This window comes from Vicugna pacos, chromosome 30 (assembly GCF_048564905.1).
Source record: "Vicugna pacos chromosome 30, VicPac4, whole genome shotgun sequence".
NCBI classification, from domain to species: Eukaryota; Metazoa; Chordata; class Mammalia; order Artiodactyla; family Camelidae; genus Vicugna; species Vicugna pacos.
The window spans coordinates 13,074,152-13,089,036 of NC_133016.1; the positions used below are offsets into that span (position 1 = coordinate 13,074,152).

General features: G+C 44.6%; 1 protein-coding gene and 1 long non-coding RNA gene across 5 annotated transcripts in view; one reads left to right on the forward strand and one right to left on the reverse strand.

Moving 5' to 3' along the window:
- The window catches only part of NEDD4L (NEDD4 like E3 ubiquitin protein ligase), a 298,551-nt gene that overhangs the window by 196,009 nt on the left and 87,657 nt on the right, over positions 1 to 14,885 (reverse strand). For all 4 annotated transcript variants that reach the window (XM_072952149.1, XM_072952148.1, XM_072952145.1 and 1 more), the window contains exon 2: positions 8,955 to 9,028. In XM_072952149.1, the coding sequence (XP_072808250.1) occupies positions 8,955 to 9,028 (74 nt within the window). The remainder of the gene's footprint in view (positions 1 to 8,954; positions 9,029 to 14,885) is intronic.
- On the forward strand, positions 53 to 9,410 carry LOC140690429 (uncharacterized). The gene is made up of 4 exons (XR_012065700.1): positions 53 to 132; positions 2,183 to 2,294; positions 6,565 to 6,661; positions 7,239 to 9,410. It is a non-coding gene; the product is annotated as an uncharacterized lncRNA (long non-coding RNA).

Consider the following 14,885-nt stretch of genomic DNA (forward strand, 5'->3'; position numbering starts at 1 on the left):
GATTCGCTGGCCCAAGTGGAACCACAGCAAGGTGCGCAGGACGGTCTAGCAGAGGAAAGTCCCAAGGCCATGCGCCCACTGTGACCACTGAGCACAGTGATGTGCAAACGCTGAGGCCCCAACATGGGCAAGGTGGGCACACTCAGGGAAGGCTGCCTGAGGGCGATCTCATTGGGGGTCGTTGTAAAGGAGGTTGTGATGCAAGAGGGGATATGGTGGTCGCCCTGGGCGCCATTAGATACACGGACTGAGCATGGCTGCTGGGGGTGGGGGGAAGGGGGCCAAGGCCAAAGGCTGCACAGAGGGCACTGGAGTCCAGGCTAAAGAGCCAAGACCTTAATCCACAGCAGCCAGTGATGGCTGAAGGGTTTGCCAGGAGCAGGATATGGTGTGCTGGAGAGGGAGCATTCTGTGTGTGTGCAGATGGGCAGGGAGAGGAGGGACGATGCGAGGGCTCGGACCCCAGTCAGGAAGCCCCCACACACAAACACGGAGACCAGGCCAACAGAGGGATGACACAAACAAGGACAAGGCCCAGGTCCCTAACCTGGATGCCTAGATAGGCAAGTTCAGAGAAAGAACAACTCTTTTGACATTTCAGGCTAAGAAACTGTGTAAGGGCAAACAAAAGAGCCTAGGGTAGATGGTCATTCAAATCTCATTTCTAGCACGAGATGGCTCAACTGTATTTGATAATAGACAAACTGAAATCACTGCGCAGGGAGCCAGCCGGTAACCCATTCTGTAAGAAAGGAATTTATATGTTTTTCTTTTACTGCCCAGATAACACTGAAAATCGCTTCAACAAAATTAAAGCCACTGTTTGCAATAACTCCCAAGAGTTTACAAGTTAGAGAATATACAACCAACACTATCGTTTGCTCACTAGCAAAAAAAAAAAAAAGGCAACAAAAAAACTGTGATAAAGTTATAAGATTCATCCATTTTGATTTCTCAACCAGCTGCCCTTCAACTTGAAACACAGTTATTTCTTTCAAATGTTTCTCTACCTTCCTACCATGAACACCTTATTTCCAGCATCTAAAAATAACAGTGACTCGAAAAAATAATCAGGTCTTCAAAAGAGAAAGCACAACAATGTACCTTTACCAAGGAAAGACAGAAAAGCCAACAAACCTTGGAGCGTATTTAGGCCCCATTCCTCTCTAGAGGCCAGAAAGAATGTTAGCACACACTCATTAAGAGGGGGTAGAGTGCGTGCCTAGCATGCACAAAGCCCTGGGTTCAATCCCCAGGACCCCCATTAAAAATAAATAAATGAAAACCTAATTACCCCCCCCCAAAAAAGAGGCACGGCATATTTCATATCACTTATGTTGATATTAAACAGTAGGAATGCCAGTTCTTTTAATAATTTACGGAGGACTTACACATTACAGATTCCTTATTAATCATTACTTCCACTGAGGTCATAAGTTGAAGAAATATTTAGAGGAGAAAGAGGCCATATTTTAATGGCAACACCCTGATTTAAATGATGTGTCTTCATTTATGTGTATACGTATAAATTCATGTATTTATATACAAAGCAGTGAGAAATCATCTTATCTAAGACAAAAACATTTTACAGTTGTATTCATTTGCAGACTTCAAAATTCACAGTGCACATCTAAAATGTTTGATAAGGTGTATTTTAAGAATGCTGCCCTTGGAGAGAAACGGGAAAAAAAAGTAAAAGCTTCTGCCATTTCTAAGAACCCTACTCCCTCACGCCCAGAAAGTCAATACTGGCTGAATTCCTGGCTGTCACTGACCAACCAGCAGCTCAATGAAACAGTTTAATCTGGAAATCATGACCAAACAACACTGGCACTCCCAGATCTAAATACATGTATTTATGTTGTAGAGAATCAATCGCTTATACTCTCAGGGGCTGGCAAACTGTGACCCACAGGCCATCGGTACGTGGCCTGTCCATTCATCTAGAGACCGTCCTGGTTGCTTTAGTACTATCTGGAGAGACTCTAAGTTCAGCCAAGCCTCCCTTTACAGAAAAAGTCTGCTGGCCCCCGACGCAGGTGACTGCCCGTAGCACCTTGAAAAGGTTGTGTTTACCATTTAAGAACCTGTCAGCTTAACAGTCTAAAGAACTTTATTTTCCAGGTTCCTGCCCCCAATATAAACATCAGATAGAAATAATTTAATGAATGTTTCTTTGAAGGTGAAATAATCCAACAAAGGAGATTTGGACCTGAGAAATAATATTTTGGGGTTCCAGAGATCTGCATCCAACATGGATTCTGGATTGGGGGTTTTAAAAGCATCACTTTTAGGTATGACAATATTTTCACTGTGTCAGTAATGCCATTTCTCTCAAGGCAGGTGCACAGTGGGCCGGGGGAGCACCTCTTGAGGCCTCCCCAGGCTCTACCACTGAGAACTGGCCGGAGAGCCAGCCCTCACCACCTAAAGCACAGGGGAACCATTAGCAGACAGACAAACATCTCCCTTATCCCTTTGGTGATGAAACTACAGCAGTAGTCCCCCGCCATCCTAGCACCGGTACCTACTGGCTGTGTTCCTGAAGGCTGGGCTGTTAGCTCCATTTCTGCAAAATAAATATTTTCTTCATTGTCTTACACATTCCAAAATGCCTTCACTTCTGACTCATCTCGAGTTGGCAACATTCCTTTCCTTACACTTAGCTTCTTATATCCTTCCCCACCTCCCCCTAAAAAAGGAAAACCATGAGACAAACAGAGAACCAACTTCAGGATAAAGCAAGAATAAAGCTATGGGGTGAGGGCTGGGCAGGGTGGGTGGTCAGAGGCAGCTGAGGAATGAAGGAGGGGCGGGAATGAGGAGAGGGAGGCAGCTGGGAGAGAGGCTGCATGTCAGGCAGATGATGCAAACGCCCCTCCCAAGGCATCCTTGGATTTCTGCCCCTTGGTAATTAATTATGCTAATGGATTAAAATACTGCCCACAGCTCTTTAGCTGCTTTTAAATTTCCCCATTTTCTCAGGCTCCACTCTGACCAGATGGACAAAATTTAGCAAGCATCTACTATTATGGGCGGGGCACACTTATCTTCCTAAAACACATCAAATTCTCCACCTTACAGACTCAGTGACCAGAGCATCGTTCTAGACTGACAAAGATGCGGGTGAGATGTCCTGCAATTTTCCCTCCACTCTGTTAAACCATGTGGCTGAGCCCAGGCTCCTTAGGTGACAGATACCAACATATTCATGCATCAGGAGTCAAGGCAAAGCAGGGGATTCTGAACAAGAGATTCTCACTCACATGACATCAGGGAATGGTACATAAATGTAGCTTGCTTACTTCACCCCTTTATTTACCAAAATTGGAAAGACACAAAAGGCAAGTTTATATGGGTATATTCTGAAACTGATCAGATATTCTCTGCATTCCCAATTAGGACATACTCCAACATAGCCTTTCCAGCGACTCAAGATCATTCTAAATATCTATTCAGGGGGTGGGGCTGGGGGTGGGGTGGGAGTATAGCTCAGTGTACTTAGCATGGTCCTAGGTTCAATCCTCAGAGCATCCCTTAAGAGAAAATCAGGTAGGTAGGCAGGTAGGTAGGTACCTATTCTTCGGGCACTGGCCATAGGACAGTAAACCTGAGGGTCTTATGCAGAATGGAGACTTGCCGGGCCCGTGCACGACTCATTTGCCACCTCTCATGTTTCCACCTGGGAAACCTGCTGGCCTGAATGGCGTGCAAGTGACATATCTTAAAATGATGCTGTGTAGATTCATACATGCAAAGAGCGGGAGATGAGCACCAGTATATACGAAGTCGTGTGGTTGTTATGGAATTAGAAGGGGTTTCTCTTTGGGAGGAGAGGGTTAATGCTCTTTAACGTCATTTCAGGGTTTGGGACCAGGGGAGTACAATTAGAATAAACATTCTGAGAGCTGGGTGCTCTGGGCTCTCACATGAGTAATTGTGAGAGCTCTTAGGTGCGGGGATTTTAAGACAAATGCTTTTTGGCCCAGAGGCCATTAGTGCTGCGGTGGTGACTCTCAGCAATGCCCCAGATAGCTCAGGCAGCTCCAACAGGCCTCCAGAGACGGGGGCAGATGTGCAGGAGCCCGCAGACCACGGATGCCGCCTCGGCAGAGCGGAAGGTGCCCCAACTGCCCAAGTGGGAAGTCAGCTTTCCTCGCCCCGTGCAGGGCTCAGCCGCAGGGCCAGGTCGGTGGGGGAGGCCGCCGCGTGCAACAGGAGGTGAGGGGGTCCCTAGTGGCCCTGAGGGCACACCCAGCACTCGCCCCCAGCCCAACAGTGTCGCAGGGACATGGGCCAGCGTGTCTAGGTCGCCGAGATTTTCCAGAAACCTGGAAATCTGATTTTTTTTAATATGGAATCTCCCAAAAGTTGGCTCAAAATTTTTATTTCCTTGTTTTAGTGTTTCACAGGCCAAATAAACACACGCATGGGTTCAGTCTAGGCCACAGGGGCTGACAGTGTACAATCTGACTGAATCACGTCCTAAAAGTGCTTCCAGCTTGGCGAGGGGACTCTCAGTATCTTAAAGCCTTCATGTTTCTCTGTCTGTAAGAGGAGTTCTTTTGTGCAATGTTTTCCAAAAGGAGCAAAGGAAAAAACAATTGCTAATCCTTTGGGAGAAAGAGTGAATTCGTATTTAAAACTTACAGGAGTCTAGTCCCAAATTACCACCTCACCCATTTCTTGCTGGTCACCTAGGGGACAATGTAATTTGACAGGAGAGGGAACAGATTTCAACTCAGGGGTGGATTTTAGCATCACCGGTTATGGGACGGGGTCCCTCGCAATCTAACAGCATCCTCCATTCCTGTCCCAAATGTTTAAACTGAGTTTGGTTATGCTTTTAGATATAACTCCTAACCTACAGGAAACCCAGGAGAAAGGAGAACACGTTAAATGATACCAAGGTAAACAATCAAATGAGAGCAGAGAGACGGCCTCCCGACATCTCAAGGTCATTTAAAAAGGGGCTAGAAGACTGTTTTAGAGCAACGGGGTCTTAAAGAGACCTTATAGCTAAATGCAAATACCTGATTCTCAACTGAATTCTGGTTTAAACAGCCCAATTGTAAAAGGCTTTTCAGGGCCAACTCAGGGAATTCAGATAATGGACTAGGTAATAGAGCCCATTAGACAATTACTGTTAAAATTCTGTGAAAATTGCGTTGTGGTTATAAAGGAATTCTTTTTTGTTTTTTAAGAGACACAGGCTGAAGTACTTAGGGGCTAAATGTCATGATGTCTATAATTCACTCTTGAATATTTCAGGAAAAAACAGATGCAGCAAATGTAGCAAAATGTTAACATCTAGACAGTGGGATGGAGGTGAACTGGTGCCACCGAGCCACTGTTAGGTGGCATTAAGTCCCCACCAGTCTCAATTACTAGTAGGTGGAAGGGGGTTTTTTTAGGGGGGGAGCACATCCCTCCAATGTCCAAGTCCGTATGTTGTTTTAAATTTTGAACCACCTGGCTGCCAAAAGAAAAAGTGATAGCAACTCAAACAGGTATAACTTGGTGCCAGCAGCTCAACACACAAAATAAAGATGTACCTGTGAAACATGTGCCCTTGAAACCGCCTGCACAAAAGCATAAAACTCTATAGAGTTGGTTCATCTCAGTCAACATTGCTCAATTTTAGGGGGCGGCTTTATAGTCTCAGAAGCATTCTACGTAAACGCAAATGAAGAGTCTGATCATAATTAAGGAGGAAAAGAGGGGAGGGCAGATCTAAAACTTGCATTAAAGTGATCCTTTTCAGTGACTGCTTAAGCCCATGAAAAAGGGTTAAATGTCTTCAAACACAAGTTTCACTGAAAAGAATCCAGTTTGAAACTCAAAAAGATATTTTAAGTTAAAAAAAAATACAGACCTTAGCAAAGTACATTTACTCTAAATCTAATACTTAATGATATTTGCTCACAGTTCTGAGCACTTGATCAGCCGCCAAATACAATGGCCAGTTCTTTAAATCTGCCTTTTAAAAAATGCCTAATTATCTAATCTAAAAGCCATCCAGCCCAGTGGCCCATCCAAAGGCTGGACTTTGGCCATTCAAGAAGAGTATTAACCCCCCGCGGGAAAGAGCTCTTAAGTCAGATCAACCTGGACTCAAGGTCCCACCACTCACTACAGAGTGGTTTCATCTTGGGCTGATGACAATCTCCCTGAACCTCAATTTTCTCACCTAAAAAAAATGGGGACAATTACTCCCTCTTCATAAAGTTTAGGCAGACTCTGCTGACTTTCTATCACATTCCGTGCACTGGGCCAGCGAACCAGCAAGCATTCAAAACAGTCTGTAACTAACTTACCTTAAGAGCCGAGGCGGGCGCTCAATTCACAGCTCTGAAACTTACTAGCAGTGTATAGAGTTTGCAACTTACCTCTCTTGCCACATTTTCCTTATCTGCAAAATGGAAAGAACACTGGGGCCTGCAGCAAAGGTCTTTGGGGAGAATCAAAGGAGCACCTGTGTGAATAGTGCCTGGCATGTAGTACACATTCAATAAACATGAGCTGTTCTAACTCGCTCCCCTCCTTTCTTATACCTCACTTTAGGAAAACAAGACTCATGTCCCCCAAACTGCATGCATCCTTGTGGCCAAAGACCAGGACTCATCCCTGCCACATCAGAAAGTGCCTTAAAGGCTCCCAGGTAAGTCACAGCTGTCCCACAGACCCCGCTTGTAACTGCTGGTGAAGGGCTTGGCCCATAGCCTCCACCTCTCCTGTGTGGGATGACGGCCACGTGGAACCACAGCAGCCACGGGCTCCCCAACCCATGACTCGTGTCCTTGGCTCCTTCCTGAACCTCACACTAAGGGCTGGTGGTGCAGGGTCTTACCCTTACATTGCAGCCCCAGTTCAGGCTCATGCCTCCCAAGAGGCAGAAGTTTCTAGAACCACCACAAAACAGCATGTTCCTTCTCTGGGGTTTGAAGCAGTAATTTTGCACAGATGTCAGCATCAAGTGGAAACCCTCCCTGCCTTTTACGGACGGCCTATTTTTAATTCTGGTTTTTAATTGAAGTGTAGTCGATTTACAATGTTAGTTTCAGGTATACAGCAAAGTGATGTGATTATACACATACATACATATATATTTTTTAAACACACAGCCTACTTTTTCAAAAAGTCCGATTTTCTTTTGCCCACGCTTTCAAAATAACTAAAAAAAAAAAAAAAAAAAAAAAAAAAACCACACCTCACCCAGCTTTTTTTCCCCTCCACAGCATGGAAATAAATATTGGATGACTCTGACCCAGGATGACCACAGTCTGCATCTAGATCCCATTTGATTCAGCATTTGTTCAGACAGGAGGGTCCCTGTTTAGATGACAGATTCTGGGATTGTCCGTCTTCACCTAAAGGTTTGGTCCAAAAAGAAAGAAAGAAAGAAAACCACCATCTCTCCGGTAGGCACTCTCCACACAGACCGGCTGCTCAAACGCCCCAGGGGAGCCACAGCTCAGCTATCAAATTTCCTTCCAACAAAGGCTCTTTCTATAAAGTGAGGCTTTGCTGGATGGAAGCTGGAAAACGATCTTGTATCCTCAGCACTGGACTGGGACAGAGAGAGAGCAGGAAGGGAGAAGGACATTTCAGGTACAGAGTGAGTCGGCCACCCCAGCTAAGAGCCAGGCCCAGAGGCCAGGGCCCCACAAAGTCCAGTCCTTTAAAACAATTTTTTTAAAAAGTAAATACCTTAATTTAAAAATAGTTTATTGCTATTAAAAAAAATGTCAACTGTCACATGACACAGAGTTGTCACAAATCTTCAATTTGTTTAAAAAAAAAACTATCTGGGAATGAAATGAAATGAGACATGCCTGTATTTAATTTTGGTAAATTCTCTAGGTGTAGTTTTAGTCACAGATTTCTTTGCTAAACAAAACTAAAAATGGGCACGTAACACGACAGAAAGTAAGAGGTCTGCCTACCAACTGCAAAAAAGGGCTACTGCTGGGTGTGCGGAGGGCAAGGTTAGCTGGATGGAAGCAGGTCTTGTCACTAAGGTTCTCCAGTGTCAGGCTGATGCCCTGAAACCAGAGCATCACTGCGGCCAAAGATCGCTACAGGGCACTCCCAGGATGAACCAGTGTCCTAACGAGAAGACTCCGACAGCCACCACAGCCCTCACAGTTCAGCCCACCGTGTATCCAACAGGAAGAGGCCACTGAGCAGGGGACAGGGCCTGCTCTAGCATGCCTGGACTGGACCACCAGTAGCCTTTCTGGATTTAAGCAGTAACCTTTCCAGTTTCCATAAAACAGTAAAGTTGGACTAGATCATCTCTAGTATCTCCTCTAGGTCAAAAATTCAAAAGGGCTTTCTTCTGCGAAATCTGGTTCAAATCCTAGTCCCAGGCAGTTCTAACCCTCTCTTTGCTACCAGTCCCGTAACTTCAGGCAATACACTGCAGAGAAGCCAACAGGACTGACTGAAAGACACATGAATATCGGGTGCAATACTCAAAATAAAGCTAAAACACCCAGAAGGATCAGGCTGTGGGTGCTTCTGTAAATGCCACAGAAACGACCAACTCTCTTGATTCAGATTATATGCGCCACATAATATCCAGTTCTCCCAGGAACAAAGTAATACGTTTCCCTAAATTAAGAGTTTTTTTTAAAAAAGGAATATATTAAAATGAACACAGACATATTTCCAAAGTATATGTCTACTGCAGAAAAACAGAAATATCTGAATCTAATTTCCTCGTGAAAGGAACCCATCTGAAGGACAAGCCAGCTAACTAGTGTTGGGATGCAAGGTCCACACCCCTGAACCAGCTCCTCCAGCATCACCTACTCAATCGGAAACTCCAGAGATGACACCTAGCAAGCTCTGTTGCAAGAAACCCCTCCAGGGGGTTCTGACGCAAGCCTAAATTTAAAAGTGCTTGCTTCAACTCTTCAAAAGCCTACAAAGTAACAAAGCAAACATACCTGGCTCCGAAGATGTCCTTTTTGGCAAGATCAATTCCAGAAACAACCTTCACTCTGAGAATACGGGACTCTCCCTGTTGGGGAAGGAAAAAAAAAGTTTATAAAACAGAACTTCAATCGATCATTCTCTCACCCAGTATGCAAAGGCAATGGTTTCTCTTCGGTCTAATACTGGGATATGGAACAAATCAGTTCAAGCGCAGGCGATTCTTCCTTACGCTGAAGTTCAAGGAGCAACATCCCGGCTCTGACATCCTACAACCCTAGAAATTTAGAGTTTCCAAGTGAATTTAGCACAAGCTTAATTCAAACTAGGTCATGCAGATCAATTATTTCTGCCACTGACAGGACAAATTTCCCAGCTGTACCAGGAACACAGCCGCACACACAAAACAGCCAGATGAACACTCAATGCAACAAGATACCATAAACTGAATAAATAATTCCTCCTCTGAAGTTCATATATTTGTGTGTGTGTCCAGAGAAAGGAATTTCACATGGTGAAATATTTCCTCAAAACTATGGTTTCAAAATGTTGGTGCTGTCAAGCAAAAAGAATGCCTCGGGGCCAATAAAAAGAAAGAAGTAAGCTCATCCTAAATGGAAATCACCCCAAACCGTCTCAGAAACCATTCACCCTCATCCATCTGCTTATTCATTCATTCTAATATTTTCTAAGCAGCTCCTATGCAGTTGGCATTGAGCTTGGACTTGAAATATGGTCCCCAGAGAGTGACAAGCAGATGGGTAACACAGGACCCTGCGATGGTGTCATGCCAGGAGAAGTCTGGTCTAAGGGCTCAGACATCCAGGAGAGATGGGACGGCTTAGGGAGAGGAGCAGGCAGAAGGCCAGGATAACCCTCAGGTTTCCAGTTTGGGTCACTAAGTCTTACTGTAAATTGAAATAGAGAATTAAATTGGATTCAAGGTGCCCTATGAAACAACCAGGTGGGAAAAAAAATGGATGAGTAAATAGATAAAACGGGAGAGGCTTCTAGCCTGGACTAGACTTGGGAGTCATCAGGTGGTTGGTTGTTAGAGCTTGAGATCTGTGAAAAGTTACCCAAGAAGAGTGAGAAGAAAAAATGGCTAGGGGTGGAGACCTTGGGGACACAAGCCCTGAGGGGCAACAGAGAAGCCACATGAAATTCACCTATCCAACGTGTTCAGTCAAGACACAGGTGAGGGAAAGAGAGCCTGCATGATCTGTAGGTGACATAATGTCAAAGGAGATAAAGGCAGGGTGAACTAAAACACAGAAAGGGGGCCGGACCTTTGTCAATGAGCCGCCCAGATCAAGCAGACACACGTGCAATCAGAACCCACGTCTGAGAACATTCATGAAAGGATTAAGACACGTCAGAGATGGGGGAAGGGTATAGCTCAAGCGATAGAGCACGTGCTCAGCATGCATGAGGTCCCAGGTTCAATACCCGGTACCTCCCCCAAGTGGAAATCAAATGAAGAAACCTAATTACCTTCCCCTCAGAAGACAAGTCAGAGAGAACTCAAGCTCCCAGGTGTACGCGCTCTCCCCTTGGTCCTTGAAGCAGGTGCCGACTGCCCCCACCTTCCTCTCACACACTCACCTCACCACCAGTCATCAAGGGTTCTTCGCACGGATGTTAACTAGGCTAAGGTTCTTCTCTGTTTCTCCCGTGGCCAATCATCAGACAGCTTCTGTGGCCTACTCAGCTCAAGGAACGCCACTCTTTACTATTTCTTTTTACAAGTGGGTTAGAATTTGAAAACACACTTGTGTAGAGTTCACAGTACACCTGGTTAGAGTTAATGACCCACTAGTGCCCTGTGCTTACAAATTGAGAACCGTCGGTTAAAATGAAATCATCTGCCAGGTGAAAGGATTAAGAGTTTACTTGAGGGAATAAGGGGGGGGGGGTCCTTCCTCATTTAGAAAAAGAAATGAAAACAAGGAACAGCTGGAGAGGAATGTATTTTTTTTCCTGTCTCCTGGACACCCCCATCCCAACCCTCTGTCCCTCCCCCCAATGACAAATACCGCAAAGCAGCAATTCTCCCAAACGCCACCATGCAGAGCGGGTGCTGCCGGTCGGAACTCAAGGAGGCGGACGCTGTTAAATTAAGTACTATCTCCAAGTCAATCTTTGGGGCTGGCTAAAGATACGGGATCTGGCGGCAGGAGGGTGAAGGGACCTTTGAAGAGGATGGAGGGTCTGCTAAGCAATAACTCCTTCCTTCCAGTGACCCACTCAGAGCAGCACACCTAGTCCCACACTCGTAACTGACTCGGGGGCAGAGAAGGGAGTGCGATGGATACTAAGGTAATAGTCAGTCACAAGCCCCAGAGGAGAAGACAAGAATTCTGTCTAGAAATTCTCTTTGTTTCATGGTCCTTAGAAGTCTCAGAAGCCCTGGGCAGAGTCCTGGACTTCCCACAGACTCCACAGGGGGCTCAATCGAACCTTGTCTAGATTCTAAGGAACAGGATAAGCCCAGTCAACACCCAGTCCCCTTAGGTTTGTATTAATTTGGGTGAATGCTCTTACTTTGGGCAGAACTACTCTGCAAAAGCATATATTTTAAAATCAGGAAACACTTACATGAATAAATGAATACAAATGTATTCAAATGAAGGGATACCTAGAAAATGTTATGCAAATTGATCTATTCATTTAGTAAACATGAACATTTGTTCTAAGATCGAGAGATACAGCAATGAAGACAGACAAAACACCCACTGCTACCCTGCCAACACTCCAGCGTTCCTGAGAGTGTACGATACGAGACCTCCCCACTACATGGGGGGACAAACCAGGAGAGTCTCAACACCTTAACATTTGGTACACACTCACTCAGTAAATGAATTCTCACTTAATAATCAGTCCTAAGAAAAGCACAGGCATGTGCACTAAAACCCCAGAAAAACTAGCTAAAAGGAGTCAACAAAGCATTTTTTGATTTAAAAAAAATGTAAAAGCTGCCAAAGTAGACAGTTAAATATTCGTGGCAATTCCATGCAATAGGCTTTAAAAAGCTGTTATTAAAAATGTGTGCAAATCTGGAAAGACCTTCATTCATCCCACAAATATGTACTAAGTAGCCACCACGTGCCAGGCACGTTGTCTGGGGGTACAGATGGGAGCAAGATGTGGTTCCCACCATAAGGAACCCACAATCTAGAAAAGAGAAATACGCATTATACGCATATACATACAGAGAGACAGGCTCATTTCTGATGAGTGCTTCCACGACAACATGACAGCGAAATAAAAGCAACTAAGGGAGGATATTTATGACCTGTGTTTGGGGAGGTGACATTTGGGCTGAGACTGGAAGAAGACAGAGGTCATGTGGGGAGTCTCCCACGGGGATGCTGGCAAGTCCCAAGGCCTGTGAGGAGAGGCTAGAGGCAGAGCAGAGGGAGGGCGGGCAGCGTGACCGGTGGGGTCAGAGAGCCTTGGGGCCAGGCTCGGTAAAGGGTGGGCATGACTGCAACCATCTTTGGAAAATTTCAAGCTTGTTGACTTTAAGTTTTTAAAAGACCCCATTCAGTTGTTGGGGGGCAACGACTCCAGGCAAAGAACAGAAGAAGGGAGGCCAATTATAAGGAGATCTGGCAAGAGATGGTGGGGCTTCACATACGGTAGAGATGGAGAGGTGACCAGACCGTACACACAAAAACATGTTCAAAATCAACTATTCGGCTTAAAAAAAGTTTCAACATGGTTCATACAACTGAGTTAGAGACCAGCACGTTGTTCAATAGGCTATTTCCTTTTTCGACTTGGACTACATTTCCCGGCATATCTTGCAGTTAGGTGTCGTGGTGACTAAGTTCTGGCCAATGAGAGGTGGACAGAAATGATGGGTGCATTTTCCAGTCCAAGCCCAGAAGACCCTCCCACTTACCCACCTCCATTCTCTTCCCCATGTTTTTTCCCCATTTCTCTGCTCCATGGAGAAAATTCTGAAGACCAAGAAGGGGAAAATGCCATGAAAAGAGCAGAGTGGAACAGAGCATCCCATCTCACTCTATTCCTTCCACCATCACCTACTGACTCTGCCTGGACACTGAGGTGGAAACAGACTTGTTTATTCCCATGGAAAACTGAAGGCTGCTTTAGCAGTTAGCCTGCCCTCTCCATACAACATAGTCTCATTGTAAAATAAATATCAATTTTATATATCATATATATATATATGCACAGGAAAAGCCCTACAAAGGATGATGTTAAGTGACTACCTCTGGATAATGGATACCTCCTTTTTGCTTACTTGCATTTTATCCTTTTCAAGTATTAAATATTTTTGTTTGAAAACTAAGTTTTTGTAGAAACTTCAGAAAATACATAAGGGAAAAAAAGAAAGAAAGAAAAATTTAAAACCACAGGGTTAGGAAGCCAGGCTTCCTTATTTCTAAAACGAATAAGCCTTTTTTGGTCATAGCTAACACAGCTACATGTTAGATTTTAGCTGATTCACAGAGAAAGCCGTCCATTTGCAAGATGAAAAAAAGGTTCTCTTATGTGACACGGAGGCAACGGTTGGGAGAGGAAGGCCGAGAGGGCCTTTACTGAGCACTTACTATTTACAAACAACCGTTGCAGGAAATTTCACTTCTCTCTGAAGTCTAGGGGAAGGAGGGCAGGAAAGAGAAGGCTACTCTATAAAAATACTTTTTACACATGGTCTGACATACAGTAAAGACTTCTTATCTTTGCTTCCTCTAAATAACAAGCTTGCACACAGATAAGCAGCCATCATCACACTGTAAGGAAATACATGACCAGGTATGTGACGCATTTATCAGATGCAGCGGGCCCCATGCCGAGCAACTGTACTTTCTGAAGCAGTTTATTACTTTCATAAAATCTACGCCTGACATTTTAGTCCACAGTTATAACTCGGTAGCGTTAAATATTTAACTAAGGAGGGTTATGACAATGAAAATATTATTTGGAGAGACTGTACAAGGCAGAGAAACACAGGCAGAGAAGAGGCGAAGCCAGATGACCACAGGCATTCTCATGACAGTGGCTCTTCTTGTCGCTATTCATCAGTGGTCCTGCGTTGCTACTGTGTCACAGGGACGAGCCTCTGCACCTGCCCTGTGTTTTTCTTTTCCGCTTAATTTTCTAACTCTTCATCCAGACGTTAAACAACTGTCGTCTTCTTTTCTCACGAGGTCAGTCTCATTTTCTCAGCTACACTCCGTGGTTGCACTGTCCAATATGGTAGCCACTAAGTACAAGAAGCTATTAAATGTAATTAAAACTCAGTTCCTTGGTAACACAAGCCACAGTTTAAGCGCTCAACAGCCACATATGTCTAGTCATCACTAATGCTGTCCTGGACAACACAGAGAACATCTCCAGAATCACAGAAAGTTCTACTGGACGGTGCTGCTCTGAGGGAACCAACTCAACACAACACTGCAGCAGAGTGTGAGTAAAGTCTCCTGAGAGGGAAGACAGGAAAGAAGGGGAGGAGGGAGAAAGGGACCGCTATTCTTAGCCCAGTTATAACTTTAAACATTGCCGGCGAGCTAAACTATGGAATTCAGGAATCTGGAAATGAGACAGGCATTATGATTATCACATGTTCCAGGGTTAAGATTTCCTCTGAAATAAAGACCAACATGCAAATTAAGTGCCTATAAATTAATAGCTGTAAAGACTAATAAAGGAAATATTACATAGGATGGGACAGTCTTCCTGCATCCAGACATTTACAAAATTATTATACACATAGAGGAAAAGCAGTAAAGGTGACTCCGTGGCGAGCCTGATAAAGGTTGCTAAGTCTTGCAAAATATTCACAGAAAAAGTATTCAGGAAGGAAGAAAAGAGAGGAAATCCCACCAAGGGTTCTTGGTCCCTTTAAGAGAATTACTGACATCCTGGAAAATATTCAGAGGGAAAGGGCTGGTGGGAAAAGGGAACTGAAA